This window comes from Buteo buteo, chromosome 10 (assembly GCF_964188355.1).
Source record: "Buteo buteo chromosome 10, bButBut1.hap1.1, whole genome shotgun sequence".
In the NCBI taxonomy this organism is placed as follows: Eukaryota; Metazoa; Chordata; class Aves; order Accipitriformes; family Accipitridae; genus Buteo; species Buteo buteo.
The window spans coordinates 12,422,907-12,450,131 of NC_134180.1; the positions used below are offsets into that span (position 1 = coordinate 12,422,907).

Sequence of the window (27,225 nt, forward strand, 5' to 3'; positions counted from 1 at the left end):
TAGGTTTAAACTACCACTAAAATGGGATATCAAATGAAACAGACACAAATTTGAAATACATCATTGTGCAATAGGAGACGTTTACTGAAAAATTTTCACAGTGGCCACTGACATTAATAAAGATGAATCTTAAATATATCTAATTTCAACAAACACGCATGAAATTGCCTCTCCATTAGAAGCCCAATACAAGTGATTTGGGACGGAGTTTCTCTTTTACATCAGGAAACTGGACGCTGTACTGTGCCTTCCAGTTTTACTTTTAGTGGAGAACCAACGTGTGGCAGGATAAAAAAAGTTCAATAACTGCACTGAAACTGCAAGTAAACACATTCAAAGTCTTTCCAAATACACAGTACAAAAATAATCTATATTCAAACATGAAATAAAGAGGAAAAGAAGGAACATTCATCCACAAATAAACAGCTCTTACAGCAACTTCTTTTGAAACTGATGTTTTATTTCCCTGTCTACCACTCTCCCAACTGTTTTGGTCTTTGCACGACTCTCTGTTCTCCTCAAGTTCAACTACAAAAGCCAGAATCTAGATCATTTTAATATGGCTCAGATGTTTCTGAATATCCGTGCAAAGTATTCAGAAAAACAGATTAAAAAAGTACATGACAAAAGCAAAGTCAAAACTAAGATCTCTGGCTTAAATTATGGAGAGAAAAAAGGTGATAAAAATTCTGGATAAAATAGACTTTTAGTCTTACAAAATCATAAGGAACTAGAAGCACTTTGAAAAATAAAAGTTTGCTTATTCTCTGTCTAGAGCAGGAAAGGCTACTGGATCAAGTGATTTCCCAACTTGTAATTTCTCCCCTTTCAAGTAACCTCAAAGGAAGGTAGCAAGAGCCATTAAATATAAAACATGGCACAAATGTTACAATAAACATACTTCTGGAAGATACTATACAAAGGGAGCTCAACAGATACTTTGGAATTTCTACACATTCTGACTGAACAGATGATTGTATTGCCTAATGTCAGGACTGTACATTCAAGGCAGCACAGTACTTGAATAATGAAAAAAGACACATCACTACTAGTGCTGTAAACCAAGAAATACCTGCTGGCCTCAAGTGACTGACATTTTCACATATTCTTTCTGACAGTCAAGAAAAAAAAATCCTGAAGGACTAAAAAAAAAGCAGCTTTTTACTCAAATCTCCTGGTAGCAACCAAAAAAAAAAAAAAAAAGACAAGGGAGTTCCCCTCTTGCATGCAAACATGAATTTTCGGTCTTCTAAATACACATGTCTAAAATGCATATTAATAGAAACAGAAAATCAAAACTTTTCAGCTGGCTGTTTCAAAAGCAGCTGCAAAAATACTTAATTCTCTTGCTGTCAGAATCAAGTCTGATACCCTAATCTTTTCTTTTACTTTAAACAAACAAGTCATATTTCTCTGTTTGTTTAGTGCTCTGGCATACGTGGCAAGTAAATATCCTTTTGGCTTCAAAGTTTCCAGGATAGCTGAAGTCATTCTTTTTCATCCAGAATTTTCTTGCTTCAGATGTAGTAAGACACCTACCAGTTACCAATTTATCACACAATGAACAGTAGAAGCACAGATCCTGTCTACTGGCATGTAACATTCTATCTAATTTTGCCAAATAGGTAACAGCTTTTACTTCAGAATGCCATGGGAAATTCAAGCCAAGTGTTTTTCAGGGAACCAGGTCCCAAGTAAGTAATTACAAATTATCACAAAAAAGCCTGATGCTTGTTAAACTGCTAAGGTGTCAAAAGCAAAAGCTAATGTTAAAAACTACACCCACTTTGAAAATACTGTTGCTTGGCTTTTTATCCATTCTAGAGTTCTATAACTCTCAGGTACTGCATAAACTTGTAACTCACAAGCTTTTAAGCTTGTATTACATATGAAAGCGTTAAACCATCATACAGAAACTGGGACATGTGGCAAGACACTGTCAAGAGACAGGAGTTTGTCCTGCAGGAACTGGTGCAACTTAAAAGAGAGGGGTTTCTGCAACAGCCACAGAGGATGTATAAAAAGATTGTTAATATAAAAGATGCATTCTTACTGAGTTTACATTTATCTTATTCACATTTACAGTTTCTCCTCAGAATTGCATTACTTATAGCACATTTGAAAGTAATTATTACTTGAGGAAAGTCAGTCCACTCTAAGTAATTCTTTATTCTTAATCATATCTAAACTAAGCTAACTTATTTCAAGATTTATTAGAGTGCAGAATGGCTCACATATCCAGAACATGAGGACACCTGCACAGAAAATCACAAGTCATATTAACAGAAACTATAGTGAGTTTGGCTCACTGTCATGTGACAGTCACATACTCAGAAGAGACTATAATGTGTAGATATGACACAAGATCCCCTTTTTGTTCTACTTTGTTCTACAAACATTGTTTGCAAAAGAGCTACCAAACTGCATCTAACATATCTTACCACAGAAGAAATACTGTACATAAATTTTACCTACAAAATAAGTAAGAACAATTTGTGTTCTCCAGAATTCGATGACTACAGACAGCTCTTCTTGAGCTTCCTTTACCTCATATTTTTAGGCATCTGGAATTTCAAACCAAATACTTTACCAAAGATGAAAACAGTTCATAGCTTGACTTGAGATAAACTGGTTTGAGGAAGATCAGGCACAGATTAACAGAGTGACCACTAGCAATTCCTAGCTACGATTCTGAAAGCCATCATAAACCTCCTGACACTGCTCTTCCTGAAAGTAACATTTGTTTGCTTCTTTTTAAAGGCTATACAGGTGCTTTTATTTATTTTAGCTTTGTTTTCGCCCCTACTTCCCTGCTATTTCTCTAGAATGTCAGGTACTGTAGGTTGCTTTCTCTCCCAGGTCAGCAATAACAACTCCAAAAAAATTAAGCAAACAAGTGTTTTACTTACCATATAATTGCTATATGCATGATCAAACATTTCGAGCACTTGGTTTCTAAAAAAGAAAAAAGAAAAAGCATTAGCGGTCTGCTTCACAATGGCCTTTAACATACTATCTTAGAACAGCAACATGTATTACACTTTAATATCTGAATATCAGTAACAGGTCCTCTACTAACGTACTCTACTCAAGTAAATGAAATATAGCATAATAATTTTTCCTAATTCGGCTACTTCCATTCACCGCAGAAAGGAAAGACTATTTCTTCACCTAACATGAAATGAACTATTTGGGGATTTCTTTCAACCTCCTGTGCTTCCCCTTAAATAGCTGTAGATGTCACCAACCCATTAAAGCTAGAGATGGGACACATTCCATGCTCAGCAAAAAACAGAAAACTGAATTATGTTCTGCTTGTTATCACCAATACTAAAACCAACTGACACAGCACAAATTCCTGTCTGTGATTCAGAAAAGGACCATAAGTTATGAGGTACACCTCTTCCTAGCATTAGAAGTCTTGGCAAGCAAATACTAAAGAAAACCCTTGTAGATACATTTATTTTACATGTTTGAAAAGCTGTCAAGGTGAGAAACACTACTATATAAAAAAGCACTGGGTTTTTTTGAGACAGCACTACTTCCAATCATTTCTCACTCTTTTACTGAGGAGCCTTGCAAGGCAAAAGAGCATGCTAATTTCTAAGCTACCATCAACATAATTCACAGTCTTTGCTGATAAGACTGAACATAAAAGAAACAAGAACACCACAATTATACTCTAAATATCTGATTTAGTTCAATGACTTGGAAATTTAAGAAGTAGTTTTAACTCATCAAACGCATTAAGTCATCAAAAGAGCAGAGTGTGATGCTTTTTTCAGGTACTTCACAGACTACATTCAGCCTGTAGTTCTGCGATCTGTTGCAGTGGACAAAACCCCAGGGTTTGGCACACAAGTGCCATCTCCAGATGAACTAAGCATACAATGCTGTTCAGTGATATAGCATACAGAAATCTTCTTAAAATTTCTATTTCTCTATACGCAACTTACATTTACAGGGCATTTTCTGAAATAATTTCTGTGACTGACATGATCTTGTCATTAAATAAATACACAGATTACCTGCCGTTATTCAGGAATGACCCGTCTCAGTGCCCCCAAACAAAAACTGTGGCAAGATATTAATTGCATATGCCTGGGACATCAGATGATACAGTGAGTGCAAGTCACAAATGCAAAAGTTTTAAAACCAATTAGTGAATGAATTTTAAAGTCCTTATGTAGTCACATGAAGAAAACATACAAAACATTATATACACAAGTACCCTGAGAACCCCAGATGGAAAACCCCAGTAACTGTAAACATCATCAGAGTTACATATCAACTTATACCTAATGATTAATAACTGTAAGAGCATCCAGAGTGTTTCTCCAGCAGACATTTTACATCATTATTCTGTGCAGCTGACCAGTAGATGAGAAGAGGATGATGACAAAACTGCCCCAGTAGTGTACCAAGAACATGATATGCTTGATTACATATTTGTCTAAAAAAAATCCTACTCCATGCAGTGCAATACATTGCCACCTATACTATAATCTTTAGCCTTTGACCAAAAACTATACTAAAAGAGAATCACCTTCTTACATGTACATGTGTGGGGCACCAAAGCAGCTTACCTTATATACAGTAACCAGGCAAGAACATGTGCAAACATTCACCCTTTTTATGACTCCTAAACACTCACATGCTCCAGAGGCATAGCCATAATTAGGCCAACTGACTATGGGTTTACATTCACCTTTGATCACTTTTACCCACAATTACCCGCAACCAATGGCTGCAATCTTCAAGACTGGAGCTCCCAAGCATATGGCAGAAGGGTTTGACCCCACAGGCAGCAGAGGCGGTGAGGGGCTGCCTGCCCCAAATAGCTGTGGCGGCTTGACCCGAGGTACCAGCCCGGCTCTGGCATACGCACCTCAAACATTGATGGGAGACCGATGCCACGCATCTCGTAGAGTCTTCGGGGGGGGGGGGGGGGCGGGGGCGGGAAGGGAGGGAGGGACAGGGGAGACGTTCCCGGAGCTCTGCCGGGCGAGGGTCACATCCGCACTCGCCATGCCCAACCCAACCCCCGGGAGTAGCGCGGATCCCCCTGCCCCAGCACGGCGAGGGCCCGCTGAGCGGCGAGGGGACGCCCGTGCACCGCAAAACCACCGCAGGCGGTGGGCTCGGCCCGGGCCCCGCTGACCTCCGCCCCGGCCGCACAAGGCTCCTGCGGTCCCGAGGGAGACCCGGCGCCGCCGCCGTTCCCGCCCGCCGCCCCACTCCCGGCCCGGCCCGGCCCGCCGCGGCGGCACTCACCCCAACCGGCGCTTCTCCTCCTTGCTCATGGCCCCGGCGCCCGGGGCGGCCGCCAGCACGGAGGAGGCGGAGAGCAGGCCAAGGGCCAGGAGCTTCCACGGCCTCCTCCAGCGGTGCCCCCGCTCGCCGCCGCCGCCGCCGCCGCCGCCCTGGCAGCCCGCAGCTCCGCTCATGGCCGCGGCCGCCTGCCCGCTGCCGCTAGGCCCGGCTCCGGCCCATCTCGCCCGCTGCCCGCCCCTCCCGGCGCGGCGGCCGCGGCTCCCAGCACCGACGCACAGGCGGAAGGGACCGGCCCTCCGCTTTCCTGTGGCGTAGCCAAGGAAACCGCCTCGCGCCGCCGCTTCCGGGTCCCCCCGCACGCGCCGCCCCGCCGGGCCAATAGGAACGGGACAAGAGCGCCGCGAGGCGGGAGGGCGCGCGGCGCCACGTGACGGCAGCGAGACGCCGGGCGGAGAGGGCGACGTGGACAAAAGGAAAGGCGGGAAGGGCGGGGTGGGGTGGAGAGCGGCGCGCAGGCGCAGTGGCGCCGGACTACAACTCCCGGCATGCACCGGCGCGCCCGGCCCCGGGCTCTGCCGGCGGGAGGGGGCGGCCGCCGGGACCTGTAGTTCGCCCTACCTGAGGGGACGGGCAGCGGCGGGACGGCGGCCGGGGGACGGCACCCGCCGGCGGCCGGGCCCAAACGGTAGCCCTCGGCCGCAAAGAGCGCGAGGCAAGCGTCTCCTTGGCCTCCCCCCGCCCCGGGAGCCGCTGGAGGTGCATTTTTTTTTATACAACCCCCCACCCCCCAAATTAAACTACCTCACAGACACACACCGACCTCCCGGTGATGGAAGGAAAGAGCTGCTTTTATTTTCGTGACAAGCGTTTTTACAAAGTTATAAGCAAGACACAATGTGTTTCATATCCTGTCCTTTAAAACCCGCAACGCCACGAAATAAGACGGCGGTAACATCCCCCAGCCCGCTCCCCTCGGCGCTCCTAACCCTCAACCCTCCAGGCGGTGAAAGGTGATTTATTACTGCTCCTAGTTCACAACAGAAATAATTCATTCCAGGTACGTGTAGGAAATTCCAGGAAAGTGACAAAAATTACCGAATGGGTGGATTATTATGCTTTTTGATCAGTGGTCCAACATCACCTTGCAGATTGCTGACCTCTAACTTGCTGTCACCTCTACGGAAGTCTGGTTAAAGATGAGAAAAATGCTACTCTCTAACCATTTACAAACATCGGAATGTACAGAAAACATCTACAAAGGCAAAAAATCAGTCCCCTAGCCAGGAGGAACTTCAATTTAAATTGTGGAGCAAGGCAATGTACAGGCTAAAACTTCCCTGTTCTTTCCCATCCTACTTGTGAAAAACATATATGCTGAGCATCTGTAGTCAACAACTCAATTCTTTAATAATACAGGAAAATATTACCCAGATCTAAGCCTGCCATAGAAATAACTAAAAAATTACTATGATGGGAGTGTTTATGCTAAATACTTTCTGTATGGATGTATCTAATTCATATTAGCTGTAAACGGCTTTTGTAGGAAACTGCAGCCTTTTTCACAGAGTCGCTGTCTTGCTAGTCCTCTTTTGTACAAACCACTCTATTAAAAAACCATCATGTCCCCTAATTTTAGCATGGCTAAAAGAGACTGCTGCTGCTTAACTGTAAAGCACATGTTATAAATTTGAAGTTACTTAACATTCAGTACCAATTAGAAATAGCTAATATTTCATAAAAACAAAGTAGCTGACAGTGAAATAACTAATGATTTGTAAAAAACTTGGCTGACAGTGGTTTGTGCGCTTACAAATTAGTATTTTTGCATGAAATATAAGGAGGAAACGAGTCAAAGTACTTTTACAAGGAAAACATCTGTGATCTTAATGTTTCCATACCACAGTAGGGCTTCTGGAATAAATAGGAGTTGCATTTATTATACAATAGTGACGTTGCAGTTGGTCCAGTTACCCAACAGTGTTCCTTACTTATGCAGTAATATTTGCCTGTTCCTCTAGTGTCAATTCTCTGTTAGTATTATAGCATATTTTGATAGCATTAAATAATAGACTTTGCACAGTTTGTTGAAGTAAAACGCCAACAGGTATTATGCTCTTGGCACTTTGTAATTTCGTCTATGGGTGTAAATCCTGCAGTCCCTACTCTATTCATCATTAATCTTTGCTGCCCTGTATTGTATTATATTTATTCAGAAACAGTCTGAAACACCAGGCCAAATTTTTAAGGTGCCTTAAACTGACCTTTAAAGTGAGGTCTTGAACTCTAAAGCCCAGTTTATTAAAATACTGTTTTTCAAATCCAAACTTTTCTGTGCACAGTCTGGAAATTGTGCATGCAAATAATGCATATAAGGCACTTTATGCACAGATCATTATTTGATACAGAGATAATATGCTAGCTATGAAAGCAATAGGTATCATTTCAATAACTGCTTTTGAAAGGTGATTCTGCCCTCCAAAATCTAAGCACATATGTGGATAATCTTTGGCTGCTTTTTGCTTCAGTTAACATTTGTGTCAGAAATTACATGCAATGATTATGATATTTCACAATTATTGCAATTTATTACATAATTTCTGCACCTAAAAAGGCTTACAGAACTGGGTAACTCAGTAAGAATGGGAATGGCAGGACTCTTAATACTCTGTATTAGATAGCCATAAGAAGTGGTGGGAAGTAAAACAGAAAGATGCTGCCTAATGGTTATAGTTATTGTAAACATTCTCATCTTTCCCTTCCATAAAATAAAACAAAATAAAATAGCCGTAAAGTGCTCTGGAAGGCTAAATAACCCAGAAGTGCAGAGTGGGACTGAGAAACCTGCTCCCATATTTTCCCCATTTTAAATATAGCAATAAGAGAAAAAAAAAAAAATCAGAACACTTGCTTGTCTTTATTATCCATCAAAACTTTAAAATAATTAAGTAATCAGTTTGCAGAGTTTGCATAGAGTGTGGCTTTTGAGCAACCTAGTAAATTAACTATTTGGTTCTGTTTAACTACTAAAAGTTTTATTTATTTCCCATATACTGCATGCAAATACTAAAAGCATCGTCGAATAGCAACGTATATACCAACCACCTAAGAATCATAGCAGTACTTGTCAAATCCATGCATTTAAAAATCATGAGCTACTCCCCTGCTAAAACACCTAAGAACAGTTACGTTGTTAAAATAACTTTATAGTTGGGGGTGAGTTGCTTTTGAAGCATTCAGTGGTCACATTTTCCGATTTTTTCTATAACCATAAAAGGTAGCAAGTTTTAAGTGAAAGATGAGGTTCCCCAACAGTAACCTGGTTTTAAACAGTGAGGGCTTTAACCAAAAAGAAATCTATCACCCATCACTCAGGAAGATATCTGTGCTAAAACTGCAAGAGCTGGTAATACTGCAACAAAGCCCATTTCCTCCAGCCCCAACCCAAGTAAGTATTCACAATTAAACAGGGATTACTGGACTAAATAAATGCTGCAGGGGTGGGCTGAAAAAACGCTTCTTATTCTTCAGAGTTTTGTTGTGCATAACTATCTTCTCTGTTTTTTTCTGTGAAAATATCTTCTCCTTCTGTGCTTTTTATTTCCGTTTGTGAAGATGATTCATCTTCTGGCTTCCCTTCACCCTCACCAGCCTCTGTATCTCCTGTGACCTCTATGGCGCTAACCTCGCCCTGCTCCAGCACCAAAGAAACTGGCACGTCTAGCAGTCCTGTTCTTGGGTTTTCTGTATCCAAAACGGGCACTTGCGTTGTGTCTGCGTTTTCAGCAGGATTATGAAAAAAGCTTCCTACCTCCACCGGGATGGCATGGCTGTTCCCTGCTCCTCCTTCCTCCCCATCTAATCTTTTGCCTTCAGGCACATTTTCAGTGTGCTCCTCTGGCTGCAGTCTATCACTTTCGCAGCTTCCCACACCTGCGTACCAAATGCTTTGCTTGATCTCCACCTCTGCCTTTGCCTCCTGAGGCGTATCTGAGCTTTCCACCAGCCATTCTGCTTGTGCCATATTGCAGGCCCCCTTGGACACGTTCACTAAATTCGTACCATCTGTCCCCAAACTACATGAAGATGGTCGGTCCTCCTTGAACTCTGTGCATTCTGCTGCATCTTTATTCATCATCGTCTGGCTCACCTGAATTTCTGCCACAGCCATTTTGTTCAACTCATCATCCTCTTTATTGTGGTCCTGCAACTTTAATATCTCACCTTCACAAATCTCATTTATGTTCTCAGCTGGAGTATCTGCTGGTATCTCAACCGTTACCATCAGCAAACTCCTTATCTCATTCACATCATCAGGGAATTTACAACTCTTTCCTTCTGACTTGCTTTCTTTTTCAGGATTATCCCCAACCCCCCCTTTCCCTGTGTTTTCATCCTGGGAAATAACCCCTGTCTCAGTACTCGCTCCTTGGTCATTGCTTTCTTTTCTACTATCCTCTTCAAGCCCTGTTCCTACCACATTTTCTCTCTGAGATACTTCTTCCATAATTTCTTTTTCTACCTTGATTTTCTTTTTGGCATTCCCTAAAATCTCTGTTTCTGCTACGTTATAATGTGGGGAAGTCAGCTTTATCTCAGAAACTTCTTCCTGTGCTTTGCTTTCTTTTTCAGTGTCACTGACAAACACAGCATCCATTGCTGTTTGACTCTCAGAAGTTACCTTCTCCTCCACTGCTCCTTTATGTACCTGAAGTTCTTTTTTAGGGCTGGCTCCAGCATCTTTCACTGCAGTTTCAGTCCCAGGAGCTACTTTTTCCTCCACAGCTTTTTGCTGTGTCTTAAGCTCTTCCTCAGTGTTCACTACAAACTCTGCTTTCACCGTGTCTTCACTCTCCAAAGCACTTTTTTCCTCTGCAACTTCTTGTTTTCTAAGGGTGGCTGAAAGGGACTCCCGTTTCTCACTGACGTCTTTAACACCCACTTCTTCACTTTTGCTTGCCTGATCACCAGCTATATTAACAGCAGTGACTGCCTCTTTGTCTGATGACTTTCTATCATCACTATCCTTCTCCCAAGAAATTTTTTCTGTCACAATGAGCGTTTCGTCACTTTGAGTTTCAGTGTCTGACATCTCGGCTCGGGCAGTGGAAGGTTTCTTTGCGGGAGTGCTTTGTGCTGATCCTGAAGGGGTCTTCAGGTCCGTTAAGCTGGACACGCTTTCACAGGGCATATTCAAGTTATCTTCAAAGAGGTTGTGCTTCTTCATAATGGCAGCTTCTTTTATCACTAGATAAAACAGAAAGATCAAACTTTTGGAAAGACTGACAGAGGTACCTTGAAGAAGGTACACTGTTTTCCTGAGTTTCTAATGACATACATTTTGATATTACAGACAACAGTAATTTTCATTTTCAACGTGCTTTTTTAGTTTACATTTCTTGGGGGGGTGTGTGTGGGGTGTTTATCTGTTCTGAAAAATGGAACTTCAATATTCACCTAAGCATTGCTGTAATAGAAAACTACCAGAAGACCTGCGATGCACAAAGGTAATGTTTCAATGTAGAAGTATTTACACTGCATATATGAATAAAAGTGTGCTTGTTACATTAATTATTATACTGATATTTTTGAGCAGGAATGCCAAAGAGGGTCTATTAAAACTTGCTGTGCAATACACATGCTTGTCTTTTATCTAGGTTCTAGAAAGACAGACAGATCCAGAGAGACACAAGTGGTTTACATATCTATATATGCCATCAAGAATAGTTTAGTTTTCTGACACAAAAGCAGAGAGATCTGCAGGGAGTACTGCCCTGGCATCAGTGATGTACTGGAAACTGCATCCAGCAGTACATTTCATTTGGGGAAATTAATTTTTGCTGCCATTAGATATCACCAGGCCTTTGCAAATAAGAGCATAATTTCACTTGTTGGCCCAGGGAATCAAGATAGAATGAAGTTGTCATAATTACATTTTGTTAGAAATAGGCTTGTGCCAAGCTATCACTTTGAGTTTCCCAGGTTTAGTAAAGTTGCCCCATAATCCAGATTTTAGCGCTTGCCACACACCTTTAGTGAGCTAAATGAGAACACTGCAGCGTCGTAACCACCATTCTTTGGGAAAGTGGGACCTGGGTCTGAAACAGCCAAGTTAGGACTCCGGGGAGCTCTGAAGCAAGAGCTCATGGGCCAAAGGCCGAAATGTTATTACTGTCACCTCAAGAATGTTCTCACCTTTCAGGGTTTCTTCAAGCAGTGTCTGATATAAAATCTCTTCATACACATTCTCTACTTGGATCACGCTAGCGTAATCAGCAAAAATGAACTGCTCATATTTTTGCAGCTCCTGTGCAGATAGAGAAGAAAGGAACAGATATATAAAAATGAGAGATTCTGAGAGTCCTACTTCAACAGCGCACCTTGGACATGCCATCTAGCAGGTCTTGCAATGCTCCTTGCTGGCTCTTGAGGTGACCTGTTTGAACTATGAGTAAATGAGCTAAATAAACAATTTATTATGCACTTATCAAACAGTATTCTTGCACTACAATTACTTGTAAAAGCACTTCAGATAATTGCCATCTGCACTATAATAAACAATTCTGAAATAAATAGTTGGTGAGGAAATGTCTCACTCGCTGTTTGTCCAAGGAGGCAAATCCACGGTGAGCATGGGAGATACAGGGTTTGGTTTTGTTTTTCTAATAGGTGTGTAACTTTTCTAGCTTACTGATTTATATGCAATAGCTATCTAGGCAATAATTGAGTCACTATCACTAAGCAGCTACTTGGTGGTCTATAAAATGTAAATTAAATGACTGCCCACTTCTAGAAGAGACGCCTACATACAAACATCTGTTGGTTTTCAAGTAAAGGTCAAGGCTTGACTGGGCTTGTCAACTGTGCCACACATTTGTTTCTGGATCTGGCTGCTCATTTCTGCAGAGGCACAAATGCAGAAGGCTCGTGGGAAGTTAAACAGAAAGGTCCTGTAGGAAATTTGCACCACCACTGCTTCCCCCGTCCAGCATGACAGAGACACCATGTGGGACTCCACCCTCTCTACATGTATTCAAGGTGGTGAAATGCTTGTCCCTGTGCATAGACACCATGTTTTGAAGGCACTGCTGACACCCTACAAGAGACTATTATTTGGGGGATAGCAAAGAGAGTAGAGTGACATACAGAAGAGACTGATTTTAAATATATTTTTTTAACTTTTAAGTTTTAGTAATCCATACTCAAAGACTTGCAAGCATAACTTGGCAAAACACTTGGTCTTAAACTTGTTTTTGAAACTGAAACAAGCTGGAGAGCATCAGCAAGAGCAGCACACCATGGGTGAGAGCTTACAGCTTCCGGACACTGATGAGCATCAAGGGAAACAAAAGGGCAGAGGGGCCAGGATGGCTTAGGGCAGCCATCTTTCAGCAGGTACAGTAAAAATGCAAGAGGATATGCATGGGATTCAAGAAGGGTACAGACTATTTATTTTGAGCCAAGGTGAATAGCGTTCCAGCTGGCCCCTGATGTAACCACACTGACAACATCTCCATGAAACTCTGGTAGACGCATTTGCTGAGTATTAACCTACCTGTAAGGGCAACAGAGATCATCTCTATATGTTTGTTTCCTGATTGTTGATGCAATTACTTCCATTTAAAATCACTGAAAGCAAGTGCATGGCCTGTCTGCTTGCTGGTCCTGCTGCCCAAGCAGGCATTTGGCTTTGAAGGAGGTCGTCAGCAGAGGCTGTGTATGGTCACAGCCATGCCTAGGGGTGCTGCTGAAGAGGAAAGTGCCCTCTCCCACAGACTGAATTTCAGCCTGCAGCAGGGCTGCTGACACAAGGACAAGCTCATAACCTACAATCATAACTGTCAAGAAGAGTCCAGTTTGAGGGGACTTCAGATCTCTAGGGAAGAAATGAAACAGGGATGGGCAAAGGTCTGCAACTCTCTTTGAGAAAGAAAGCTGTATATACAGTTTCCATTTCCTGAAATTTTCCTCATGCTCCACATCTACCTGATCCACAAACTGGCAAATCTAAGTGTCATTTGGCTGAGTAGGCAGCCAATCTGCACAACTCCCTGAGAGGAAACAACTGTACAGAGTTGAGGATTTACTGACAAGGTGTTAATCCTTCCCTGCCTTTTATTAGTTTCTTTTGTTTAATCACATAAACCTACCGGTTTGCACGTTGAAGCCAGTGTCTTTTGCATTGTGGGCAAAGTAATCTGTACCAGTGCTTCTTGAAATATCTTCTTCCGGATAGTGCTGCTGTCATAATCATATTGCTGTCAAAACAGACAAAAAAAAAACCAAGCCCAAATGTGTTTAGGGTTATTAATCACTCACAGAAGGAACTAGTTCTTGTTATCCTGTAACTGGTGACAGGTGAATCCCAAAGGATACCACATCACAGGTGCACTCAGGGGTTTGAATTCCCATGCAGTTAATTTCAGCTTTTACAAAAATACTCTAAAATGTATTTTTCTGGGATTTCTTTCCCTTCATTTTTTTATACCTAGGCTAGAAACAGTTCCCTGATCACTCTCTCCAGGTATTTCAGAGCTTCCTCTTCTGAGAGTAATGAATTCTAGGGGCAGGCTAATTATAAAGCTAGTAAAAAGTTATTTACCCAGATCCACAGCATCATATCCAGCTGATTTAATTGCAGTTAAAGGGACTGCACATGTAAATACCTTTACAAGTGTCTGCCCAGAACTGTTTTAACCCACAAATGAGCACCTTTGCTAAGTGCCACCAAATCAGTATTTCCAGCTGGATGGTAAGAGATATCTTCTTTCAAATACTGAGATAAATTCACATAAATTATATTCTCTGTTTCCGAAAAGGCAGAACCCAAGGTCTTCCTGTGCAAATGCTGCTACATTACATTTACCTTCAGTACTCTCAGCTTGACTTTTTCAATGGTTGTTGCAAATTTCGCTGGGTCTGCCTGGCGACTTGGAGAGAACAACTGCTCAAAAGTATAAACTGCATTTTCCATCAGCTAAAAATAATAATTAAAAAATCTGTTAAAGACCAGTAACATAAAATTCCTACATATGTAAAGAAGAATGTTCAATGTAACCATTAACTCAAATTGTATTTCTGAGAAGGTGAAACAGAGGAAGAATAATGAGCCTAAAATCAATAAATATTTTGAGTACTTTAAATGATTGTGGAAGGGGAAGAAAAGCCTTGTTTAGTTTAGATGGCAACACTCAGTTTTGGAATGGGAAACCCAAAAATTAGATTATCTAATGCAAGAGAATAAGAAAATGAAACTACATGCAGGTCAATACTAGGAAGTCTGCTAAGGTAACTAAACAAACAGTTTTATCAGCAAACTTACTCAGAGTAGATTAATTTATATTGTCCAAAAATTTTCTGCTGTGTTTCAGTTCTCTGAAGGCTAACATGAACAGAAATGTTGCAATAAACTAATAAAATTAAGCCTTGGTATCATTATTATGCTATTATAGCTTTCTTGTGTAGGTTTAATCTCATGTCACAATCCAAACTGATGGTGACAAAGACAAAAAGTAGAATCAATCATCTATATATAAAGGCTATAGACAAAACTCATTATCCCTAATAAGAAGACTCTCATTGACTCCTACCAGATTCTAGTGGTCTCAATCATTAATACTGCAGATAATTTTTTTAAAAGTAATTAATCAGCAGCTTTCCTTATAATACAAATAGTTATCAGCAAAAATCACACAGAGTGCAATAATTTCTCACAGAATTATGTTAGGCTCACATTTGCCATATTTTCAGGTTATCCAGATATTCATTAAAAATATTAAACTCCCTACTCTGAAAAGATATTTCAGAAAAACAGTTCTGTAAGTGGTAATTATGTCTATTTAATGAGGTTTTGCCTTTTTTACCTAAGTGTTTCCATTCAAATTTTAATATATTCTTATTGGAGAAGTACAGGGACATCCACAGGGAGGCTGTCCACATGGCCGGGTCTTCCTTTGCATCACATGGGACCATCCCAGTCAATATATATAGTCAGCCATATACTACAGAGGACTTCTTGTAGTTTGTAAATGAATATGTAGCTACTTATGGAGAAGACATGCTTTTAATTACTCCTTGGCTAGTAATATTTTCATGAATGGAAATACACAGTGACAAATGTTGAAGGCCGATTTTTATAACTGACTTTGCAGATATTGTAGGATTGGACTATATAGTCTGAATTTATAAATGGAAATGGAGAAGATGGAAGTTTACTCAATTTGTCTATGCATCAGAAGGCTGTACAATAAATGCTCATGCACTGCAAGACCGTGGATACAAGAAAAAGACAGGATCAGTGTAGAGTTAAGGCTAATTAAAAGATTTGAAGCAATTCACAAACTGGCGTAGTTCTGGTGAAGTCAGTTAAGCTGCTTTATTTATGCCAGTTGAGCATTGTGCTCCCAAATTTCCTAAAATTGGCCACTAGAGGATGCCAAGCTCCCGAGCCAAGGAATCCTGCTCCAGCCTCCACCCGAGCTAGAGTTAAGCCAAACGCTTCTTTTCACGTTAAGCTAGACATGTCTGACCCTACTTGTTAATAAAATAAATGTCCACGGACACAAAGTGAAACTACTTACTATTTTTATGAGAAAAATACCAGCCTTTTAAAGAGAGAGAAGCAATTAACAGCATTTTTAGAACAAATTGTGCTTTAATTCAACTTATTTATTGTGAATTTTGACTCATGTTCTGTTCAGAAAAAACCACCCCTTGGTTTGTATGGGATCTATTTTCTGTCTACTTCTTTGTCTTGACTCACGGTCTTCACTTACTGAAAGGCATTTTATTTGGCAGCATTTTGGAACAGTCCCCCCTGAAAGATCCAGACATGAAATCAGAATTTTATTTCTGAATAATTCTTTGGCTGCTGATCATGGCTGTACTTAGAAGACCTGCTTTTAGGAAAACCCTGTCCCAGCACTGTGCTAGAGACTCATTTTCCATATTCATAACTCCCACTCCATAGAACTGGACCAGCTTCATTTCACAAGATTACCAACTAGATTATTTAGTTTCTTAACTATGGATTAAAAACACAGGATTCAACATAGAGCCACAAGGCCAAATCTGCCTTGTGATCTGGCAATCAAGTCTACTGGCCAGCTCCTAATAGATTTCTGGCCAGGCATCCAGAAGAAATAAAATCAAAGCAAAATTATAGCCTATACCAATATACACTAGAGGGTAAAAAGAGGTGGAATTCATTTTTCATCTGAAATGATATAGTCACTTCAACCATTTCCATGAGAAGTGAAGTTGGTTAAAGCACCTACATGCAGCTACATCCAGAGCTGTCATCTGTGTCCAAGTAATTGTCAGTTTCCAACATTAATTGCCTTACTTTATATTGATAGGAAAATAAACTACGAAGGAGAAGACATTCTATTTTGGTAAAATAAATCTAAGACCCTTCCTGCAAAATCAACCCGTGAGAATGGAAATCAGGTAGATTTTAGCCACCCCATTGGTTACAAGCTCAACTTTCTCTGGTGCTGAGACTCTAAGAATTCAGAACATGAAAGTTCAGGGGAAAAGATGATCCGTCCAAAATTTTTGTGCCTTGATGAAAGACTCACACACATGCAACCTAAAGAATCTAAATGTCAAACAGCTTCTAGCTGTGATTTTCTTAGGTTTTGTTATCTGTGCTTTGATTGAGAGATATTGTGGGACTTGCACAGCTTTTTATCAAGATTACTTTGAAGCCGATTAGAAGGATAAACCTAACCTGTTCTCCCAGGAGGAAAAACTGGATCTTACAGTACCTCTTGCATGAAGTTCTGTGTCCTCTGAATCACAAAATCAATGTGATACACCTTGAAGCGACTCTTGAGGTCTTGAAGGAGCTCCTGGAGGAGGTTCACTTTCAGATAGCAGGGCTCCATTTTCACAGAGTTGAATGGTAGGTTCATGAGCTGATCCATGTTCTGCATTCCAGTGGAAGAAGAACAGGTTTTGAGAGAAAGCAACCAGAGGTGAAATTTTAATAGAGAATGTAACAGTGGCCCTAAACTAAATCCTGATATCCGCACTCCAGTTGCACAAATACCACAAGACTTTCTAAATGACAAAAGCAAGTGCTAGCATACTACCACCTGAGAAAGCAAATAGTGTGTCCATCAAGTTCTAGCTAGAAGGTCCTTGTGCTCATGTAAAAGGCTCCAAATATATTTTTGTCTTACCTCCTTTAGCTTCGTGATATCATTTGTCTTCTGGAAGTCCTGGATGATTTCATGAACTTCTTTATCAAAAAGGGAGCGGACTTCAGTGAATCCAGAACTCACTGGACCCATGAGCTCCTCTAATATGGATGTGAGAAATGGCTGGATATTTTCTGTGCAGCACTTCTGGGCAGGCTCAGAAACAGTGGCTGGAGTGTCAGACAATACAACGGTTGCATTTAGGCTACTAAGAGATACAGTGAAAAAAGTAATCTGAAATGATTTACTTTAGAATTAGTTAAATGACTCTGTGTTTTTTCCCTGGAGTCACACTTCCACACAGATGATAAGGGTGGTGAAAGGAGAGTTTATAGTTTTATGAGTGACAACAAAACATCTTTTCCCATGCCCCACCTAACCAAATGCTAGCAGCCTGGGGGCACTGTGAGAGCAGAGGAAAGGGCAGTTCTAAGTATTGATACATACTGGGACGTTTGCACAGAGCGTGGCCATGGTGACTCTATAAGTCAACAGAACAACCTGAGTTTTATCAAAACAGCTCCTAAATTATCAGCTATTTATTTATTTTCTAGCTTAAGCAACATCAACTAATGTTTCCCCTGCTTTTTACACTCATTTTTTCTATTAATAGCAAAATTATAATTACTTCACATTAGTTTAAAACCACCTAAGAAGCCCTTTGGTTTAAGTATTCTTTGGTAGCCTATGAATTTGTCACATAAACAGAACCTGGTTTTGTGGTGCATTCCTAGACATCAAAACCACTGTATTTTTAATTATGCTCATGTGACCCATGTCTTCATTACATAAGGCTGTCCAAGTGAAAATGAAAGCAGAATGAGCAACTCTAATCAGGATACACAAAACCTGTCAGGTCTAGCTCCAACTTGAGAAGAACTGGTACTTTCACAGACACAGAGGCCACAGGTATCAGTTCCCATCAAAGGCAGCGGAGGCTCAAAGCATTTGTTCTCCGAAAATTAGTGCCTCCAGTTGGATTTTTCAAAAGACATGAGGATTTCAAAACAATGACATATGGTAATATGAGCAACACAGCGGGAAACATTAAAAAATTGCTCCAAAACACAGCTGTTCCTCCACTAACCTTTGATTTTTCCAGCTAAGAAGTTCTTGGAGTTCAGAATCTGATCCATGTCTGAACGAATGGTTCCTTCCAGAGTTTTTGCAAAATCTCTGCATTCTTCTTTCAAGGTACTTAAGCCTTCTGACACCTGCTGCTGGACTAAGCCGTAAGTTTCTTCTACGATCTAAACCCAAATTAAATTAAGAAGCATAGATCGGAATTAGCACATGCAGAAAACTGCTATGAGAAACAAACACTCTGCAAATATCAGTACTTACACCAAACCAGGCCCGCTTCCTATCATTCCTCTTTCCTTTCATTTTAGGCAGGATCATCGTCTGAAGGTTAGGCAGGAGCTCCTCCATCACAAGGTTGCTCAGGATCTATATTGTCAGAAAATTAAAATGACCCGTTCACACACTGTTCTTCATCTGAAAACTGAGCACTCGCATCACATAGTGATGCGCAGAACAGGCAACCTCAAATATACAATGGCTTAGCTATCCCAGGTTGCCAGGAGGACTGGATTTAAAATATTAGGTATGCCTGAGGGAAGCTCCATTCATCTGAAGCATTTTTCACTGAAAGACTTTGAGAGACCATGCAACAACTGACAACAGATGAACTAAGATGCTGAACTAAGATGTTCATTAAATTTACTGCATGCTATTATGAAATTGCCATGTGCAATTCAATGATTGATATCAGCTGAGCAACCAGATTAAAAATATTTGAAAAGTTGGTTTGCTGACTACTGCTTCCCCCAACTGACCTTGTTCTGGAACACTCACACCTGCCCTAGAGGAGGTATCATGAAAGATAAATTGTTCTAAAGAGTCATCAGACAAAGGATGCTTCTGATAGGAAGATAATTGGCCAAGAAAAGAAAGATGATTGTACAAACGTGAATCTCTAGCACTTTTTCGGGTCAGCACCAACTTCACAATTCAAACAAGAAAAGGAGATCCCAGGAAAACAGGATATAGGACAGAAATGGAACCCAGAAAACAACAGTGGGTAATCTGTGAATCAAATAATTCTACTCTATATGATTTTTTTTTTTCAAAAATGTGTAACATGATCCAAAAGATTCATTAGTTCCAGCCTAATCCTGAGGCAAAAGGTATAAAATAAGTAGCTGTTGGAGTTTGTGAGAAGCTTTTCAAGCAATTTCGTTTGTCACTAAAAGAGAACTATACTGCTCTAAAAGCAGTAAAACCTTTACATTGTAGTATTCTTATACATTAAAGTCTCCTCCCAACACCTCCAGATTCTTGAACAAAACCCATATGAAATATATAACCTAAGAAGATATTCTGTGACAAAGGTGCACCAGAGCAGAAAGGCAGGGGGAAGAAAAGTGTCAAAAGGACTTCTACACATCAAACATTTGTAATGGAATGTAGAAAAACTGAGGAAAAGATATCATTGCCCCATTTTTTTATAATTTCTGTGAGTATATTATCGGTCTATCATTGCTGTATTTTTCTAAATTGACACTGAGTACTTTTCTCCCTCAAGAACATTTTCACTCTGAAACAGGGTTCAGTGGTTGTAGAAGAGATGCATCACCCTCTCTGATCCCAGCATCTAACTGGCAATTTGGTCTTGCAGATGGTTCCAATTAGAAAGAAAAGGCATCAGACTGGGAATACAGATGATACCAATTTGGGGGAGTGGTCAATACGCTGGCAAGCAACGCTGCTATTCAGAGGGACCTAGATGGGCTGAAGAAATGGGTGGACAAAAACCTCATGAAGTTCAGCAAAAGCAAATGCATAGTCCAACATCTGGGATAGAAAAATCCCATGCACCAGTCTAGGCTGGCAACAACTGGCTGAAAAGCAGTTTTGCAGAAAAGGACTTGGGCATCCTGGTGGACAAGAAATTTAGCATCAGTCTGCAGGGTGCCCTTGCAGCAAAGGGCAACAGCAGGTCGAGGGAGGAGAACGTTTCCTTCTATTCAGCACTTGTCGGACCGCAACTGGCATGGTGTCCAGTTTGGGGCTCCCCAGTACAAGACAGATCTTGCTGGAGTGAGTCCAGCAGAGGTCACCAAGATGGTCAGGGGACAGAGCACATAACGTGAGGAGAGGCAGAGGGAACTGGGTTTGCTCAGCCTTAAGATGATAAGGCTCAGGGGAGACCTTATTGCTGTCTACAACTACTTAATGGAGGACGTTGGGCAGGCAGAGCCAAACTTCTCTTGGAAATGCACATGGAAAGGAAAAAGGTGATGGCTACAAGTAGCAACAAGGGAAATAGTTTTCAGGTATTAAGAAATATTTTTCACCATGCAGGCAGTCATGGGAACAAGTCATGCAATCTCCAACCTTGGATATCTTCAGAACTCAATTGCACAAAGCCCCTAAAGTTGGCTCTTCTTTTGAGTGGGGGATTGGGCAAGATAACCTCCAGAGATCCCTTTTTAACTACATTATTCTGTGGTTCTCTTGGTAGCATAACCCAACTTTGTACAGAAGAAGCATCAAAGTCTGGCTTCTTTGATACAGAAAGAATGAAACAATGTGAGATGGATTCCTGGTTTCATTCACTGGCACCCATTTCAGAAGTTTTCTTCAGAATCACCCACTCTGTCAGGCTTTGCTCTAGATTTGAACTACAACTTCTTTCTTGCCCATCCCATTCAGATGCACCAAGCTGGCAATAAATACACAGTTACAGGCACACATCTGGTTTTGAAAGTCTAGGCATTCCTCTCCATTTTTTTATTTATGGACACTGTATCTTTGGCCTGAGAAAGCTGCAAGACCTCTCTTTCTCCTGTGCTTCCTGTTGCTGTTGGCCAATGAGGCAAACTATGCAAGCAGAGAGAAGCAGTTCATCATGGGACCTGCCCTATTTCTATTTCTTTGTGATCTCGGGTCTCTGAACATTTTTCCTATGGAGGCATCTATCAGTGCTGGCGATATATGCTGGATTCTTGAATTTCTCTACTTAAAAGTGTCTCAGTTTTGAACTAAAGACCTCAGTCCCTTATTTGGTTCAGTTATTACTCATCCTCATGATTCAGAGGAGGGAGGGACATCTTTTATTTCTGGATGTGTTCATTTTCTGTTCGTAGATCTTGCCCAGGTATGTTTGTACTGGCCCACAGTTACAGATGCACAGCTGCCAATTTATGACAGAGGCAATACTATCGTGCATGCACTACACAGAACAGCATATAAACCTTTCATCAAGGCTTTTTATCTGCCCCGACTGTACAGCACTTATGAGGTTGTCCACAGCCTCTTGAAAGCTTTGAAGTGCAGTAGATAGCCTGCAAATCACAGAGAGATATAGTAACCCTATAAAAAAGCAGACAAAATGCATCTTAAGGTTCTCTACATATCTCATTTACTCTGGGTAAAAGATTACTACCTTGCTCAACAGTTTCAGTAAAGTCTCACAAAGTACACAGTCCTCCTTCCTCTCCAGCAGGGCTTGAACAGAGTTTATGCTAAGCGATGCGTATTTGAACCCAACTCTTTTTCTTGCTTCAACAACAGCCCAGCACAGTCCTCATTGAAGGATCACTGCCCTGATACACCCAGCTGCTGGCTGAGCCAATACAGAGTGCAAAAACACCACTCAACTTTACATTTTCATCATGCCAGCGCTTTTTAATTTGTGCCATTTCATTTGTGTCAGTGCTTTCTGACATTCAACCTCATGTATTACAGCTGCCTGAGTGGGCTTTAGGAATGCACCAACAACATGATAGGGAAATGGCAGGAATTTAGACAGCAAAAGTAAGTAAGAAAGGGCCCTACAGAAATATCACACACAATACCCTACTTACAAATATACCTCTAATATACCTATTATATGCAATACCCTATTATTGTTGTTTCGTGTAACTTAAGTACTTATAGATTATGCCACAGCACCACTTTAGAATCAGCTATGCTGACTCAAATACCTGTCAAAACCAATGGACTAAGTCAGGTCCTAAACTGATGGGTCACTTAAAAAAAAATCTCATGAATAACCCAAACTGGAGCACCACAGACCAAATAATGTGACCATGGATCAAACATATTCTGAAGAATCTGAGCTCTCCAGAAACATTTTTAGGAATGCTGGATTGGCTTTATGTTTTTGTACTGAAAGGAACACTGTAGGGGTCTGGGGGGTTTTAATCGCTTATTCAGCTATCCTTGATTTACCAATATGTTATTTCTACGTTCATGTAGTACTGAACAATGGAGTTATGCTAGTATAAAATTGGTGTGTTGTAGTGCTCTCACTATGTGGCTGTACTGTTGCTTATAACAAGCGTTGTCAAAAATTTCCTGGGTTTAAGCCTATGTTTCAGCACTTAACCTACAGAAATACCATCTACAATTGAATTCATCCTTTATTAGTAATGAAACCTTAAAAATGAAAAAGAACAAAAACAAAACCAGGAAAAGGAACTTTTACAACACAAAAAAACTTTAGTAGGTCTTCAGCCAAGTGACTGGGAACTTGCTAATATTACATCCATGTTGCAGTACCTAAGCAGAAATGCATGAGCTAATGCTGCAGAGACTCTGTCATTATAAATAAATGTCAGGGAATATATTTATTGGCATTCTGCAGAGATTTTTACACCAACAAATTGTAGCTTGCTTGTTCCAAACCATTCACTTAGCTTGGGTATTTGCCTAAAATAATTATTATATTTGGTCAAAGCAGGCATGAGAACACACTATACTTACAGAATGAATTATTACTAAGAAGATAATAGTGTAACTAGTCTGGATGTCTTCTGATTACAATTCTCTTGAGGTATATGGTTTATGAGTAAGTAGCTGGCAAGCAATAGGAAAAATAAAACATAAAATGAAACTAGCACTATAATAGCTCCATAACTGGAGGAAGGAGGGAAGAAGAGAAAAAGCCTTACTCCCTCCACTGGAAGGATGGAACTCCTTATACTAAGGAATTTATTATCCGATGTTAGCAGGAAACTTCAATCCTTGACATGATGGCACAGGGAAAGACAATGTTTATAGATTCTTCTCCAGTCTCCACATTTTTCAGCATTTCAAAGGTAGACTTCTCCTAAAAGAATAATCTGGTTTCTTAAAACAAAACCCTGGATTGTCAACTCTTCATCAGGCTTTCTTCCATTTTCCCAAAGGGAAGCCAGATTTCATTATGGAAAACACCAAGCAGCTGGTACTAAAGTAAATATTTGCTGCTAAGTGCTCAGTGCTTTGGAAAAAAATTATAAATCAGAGCCCACATAATGTCTCAATTGCACTAAAAGACATCTGGAGTGATGCCAGGGGGATCAATGGAGTTACTTCAGCTACCATCAGTGCTCCAAAGCTGCTCACTCAGGTGCCCAAATATGGACCCAGACCCTGAGCTTAGCATCTCATTTCTGAAGAACTGAAGTACACAAATTTTTGGTGTTTAAGTGTGACTGTTACTATGCAAGACTGTTTCAGAAGTCTGGCACAATAACTAGGTCTACTAGTTTATCCACTCGGGACTAAAAGCTTCATTCCCAAAGAACAGGAAAAAGCAAAATGAAGAAATTCTTCAAAATTTATGTTTAGCTGCCTTTCTGTTCTTTGTAAAGCCTGATCTCCTTCAATGGCATCTGGAGGCATTAGAGAACAAGCAACAGGGAACAGCTGTGTTTAGTAACAAAGATAATAGCAACAGAAGAAAAAATACCTCTTACCTGCAAAATAGCTGTCAGGAAAGACAGAAAAACAGCACAGCCCAACGCAGCTGACAGCGAGTATCTGCTGCATACAGGACGTGGGTTCTGAGTTTGGTGTGTATTGCTTTTGGTCTCACTGATTTACTAAAACTATAAACAGCAGCAAATGTGGTAGCGAGATGTTAGCAAGTGCCTTGTTTTAGACACAGAAGTTATTCACCAACTGACCCCATGGCATAAAATTAACAGATCTATGAGCTTTTTGTGGAAATGTGGCCATCACTACACTTCAGCACAACACAACAACTTTAGTTCACAGCACACTTCCTTTCACTTTCTAGCAAAAAACTGAAAATGGGGTTTATTAAAAAAGAATCACCACTTACATATCAGTAAGAAGTATCTTGAAATCTTGGGTATTTCTACTGACTAGATTTTAAAAAAAAAAAAAAAGCCATTTTTTCCACAGAGGCTTTACAACCTTCACTATCCTCAGAGCTGCCATATCCAAAGCCAGAAAAAAAAATCTGGAAGATATTCTTTTACCTCTTTTTCATTGCCAGTTATCATTTCCCACATCCCATAATGGCCTTTCTCCTGCCGGAAGAACTGAATGGCTTCTAAGAATGCCTCGACTTCATACGTGGTCTGCTTGAGAAAATCTAAAGAAAACAAAAAGTAACACAAAGGATTTACCCATAAAAAACCTTTAAAAAATAACCATCCTTTTTTGATCCATTTTCCTGTTCCATGTGCATCTAGCTGTAATATTTTTAAATAGTTTACTAAACCTGAATGTCTGAAGACCTTGGGCTTTCATTAAGATTTAGAAGCATAAAGTTGAACTATCACATTGCACATATGAACCATCACAAGCCATCCCATCTAAGTTGATAAGTTAAACCAACACCACCAGATGTTAATATGGAGCACATGATAAGGTAAGAATTTTCCAGCAGGAAGCCTTGTCTGTGGTAGACTTCGGTAAGGCAGTCATTAACATATGAAAGCTCATCCCTTGCCTTTATACCTGTGAGCAGTGTAAGACGGCACATGGGAAGACTTTGACAGCATGTACCAGGGCCAAGAGTTGGGAGCTTCTGCTTCTTTAATTTAAGATAAGAATTAAGAATTTAAGATAACAATAGTCAGCTGATTGCAACACGTTGTATGCACTTGATAAGTTGCTAAACCTTGAGTTAACATTCCCCAATAATCTTTTATTTCCTTTGTTTTATTAAGCAATTGATGATCAAGATGATTTTTCATTGACATACAATAAACCAGACCTGGACAAAGTAAGGACTGTGCTCATAACAATTAAGCACAAAAACTTCTGACAAAATCATGCTGCTTTCCCTAAATATTTCAGGAATGCTTAACCACAGCTCCAGAGTTATCTGGTTATCATCCATGGCTAGATGGTAGCTCTTCCCAAGAACAACATGGTAGCCTGGGGACAGTCTATTGTACAAATGAGACCACAGCACAGAAAAACCTGAGAAGCGGCTGAGCTAGTTTGCTCTTACAAACTCCAGATAACCAGTCGTGCAACAGAAATTACATCTCATGAAATGTGTTCTTTCCAAATTGCTAAAGGGTTTCAAGAGAGTTGCAGCCAACACTCTCTTTCACATGAGAGCACACAAAACCACAGGTAATTAAGACTGCAACAGCAGTTACACAGCAGAACTAGTTTGTCATGATTTGGGGAGAAACAGTCCCTCTGCCTCAAAACGTGAAAAAACTTCCTAGAGCCATCAGGCTGCTTGACAAACCCGAGTAAGAAAAACCACCACTGAAATACTTCAGGAATCAAGTGCTGTGTCTTTGCTATGAAACAGAGCTTCAGGATTATTGTGAGGATTATTATCTTAAGGGAAAAACAAAGCCACAATAGTTTATTGTCCCCTCATGAAGGTTATCTACTTGCAGCCTTGATCAGCTGAAGTCCTGTTGTGCACATGTTAGGAAGGAAGGAGGGAAGAAGAATGTTAATTCTCTCAAAGATAAGTATGCTGCTTTAAAAGATACCGATATGTATAAACAATTGTTATGTGAAGAGTCAGAGAGTAAGTTCTCAAGCCTTGCCTGTCAAGCAAGACACGTCTTTTGACTTGTTCATGAAACTTCTAAAGAGAGAAGCTTTATAGGAGGCTTGCATGCATGCCAAGGGCAATACAGGGATTATACAAATTATGGGAAACACAAAGGATTAACACTACAGTCATGCCTGAAATGCCTCCTCCATATGCTGTACACAAAAACAAAAGCTACAGAAACCTACAATTAATTTCATCAATGCTTCACCCTGACTACTGCTTGAAAACAGCACTGTATAGATTTTATCTACATGGCGGGCAATGAGGTTTCAGATCTGCTACGAGCCCAAATGTCAGAATCCGCCCTTTCAGAGTTTCCCCTGGGTGTAATTATTACTTCATGAAGGTATGTTATACACACTGAGGTGCAGTGAACACTCTCTCAGTGCCACTCTATAGATACCGTCCCTATTTGGCAGATATTTGGAGGTCTAGAGAGATCACACAATTTCTTCAAGCTCACACAATGATCAAACAAGAGAAAAAGAGCCAGGTAAAATCCCAACCACATCTTCACTGCTGCCTCCATGATTTATAGCATTTTTAATATCAAGTCGCAAACCAGGATGCTAAAATATCAGTAAAAGAGTTGTAAGTCAGGCTGTTCACTGCCAAGAGAACATCCCCTGATGGCAGCTTCAATGAAAGAATGGAGTGTTCCACCTGAGAAACTGGTGAAGCATTGCATCTGAAAGCTTTTGTCGTCCCAAAATTAAACTCTGAGTATTTTGACAAGAAGAGGGCCGGGCTTGGCTGAAGGAAGGGAGAACTGCAGGTCCTGCAGCCATCCAACCGTGACTCACATGTTTTCCTTCTTCACAGCTGTGCTCCCTCCTAACCAAAAGGGACAACAGACCATCCAAAGGGCTGGATCTTGGACCTGCTGAGATGATCATGTGCCAGTGCTGACAAGAGTTT

At 40.7% G+C, this 27,225-nt stretch overlaps 2 protein-coding genes across 3 annotated transcripts in view; both read right to left on the minus strand.

The window, feature by feature from the left end:
* EDEM3 (ER degradation enhancing alpha-mannosidase like protein 3) overlaps nt 1-5,601 on the minus strand; it is a 31,327-nt gene extending 25,726 nt beyond the window's left edge. For both annotated transcript variants that reach the window (XR_012652006.1, XM_075038683.1), the window contains exons 1-2: nt 5,275-5,601; nt 2,910-2,955 (exon numbers count right to left, since the gene is read on the minus strand). Coding sequence is in view for 1 of the 2 variants with exons in the window: in XM_075038683.1 (XP_074894784.1) it covers nt 2,910-2,955; nt 5,275-5,447 (219 nt within the window). In the remaining variant the exon portion in view is untranslated. The remainder of the gene's footprint in view (nt 1-2,909; nt 2,956-5,274) is intronic.
* A 509-nt stretch (nt 5,602-6,110) lies between these two features.
* NIBAN1 (niban apoptosis regulator 1) overlaps nt 6,111-27,225 on the minus strand; it is a 69,974-nt gene continuing 48,859 nt past the window's right edge. Inside the window, exons 6-14 of the mRNA XM_075038685.1 lie at nt 24,752-24,867; nt 18,819-18,923; nt 18,562-18,724; nt 17,457-17,644; nt 17,040-17,201; nt 14,138-14,248; nt 13,422-13,529; nt 11,467-11,578; nt 6,111-10,518 (exon numbers count right to left, since the gene is read on the minus strand). Coding sequence (XP_074894786.1) covers nt 8,792-10,518; nt 11,467-11,578; nt 13,422-13,529; nt 14,138-14,248; nt 17,040-17,201; nt 17,457-17,644; nt 18,562-18,724; nt 18,819-18,923; nt 24,752-24,867 — 2,792 coding nt within the window. The 3' untranslated portion in view covers nt 6,111-8,791. The remainder of the gene's footprint in view (nt 10,519-11,466; nt 11,579-13,421; nt 13,530-14,137; nt 14,249-17,039; nt 17,202-17,456; nt 17,645-18,561; nt 18,725-18,818; nt 18,924-24,751; nt 24,868-27,225) is intronic.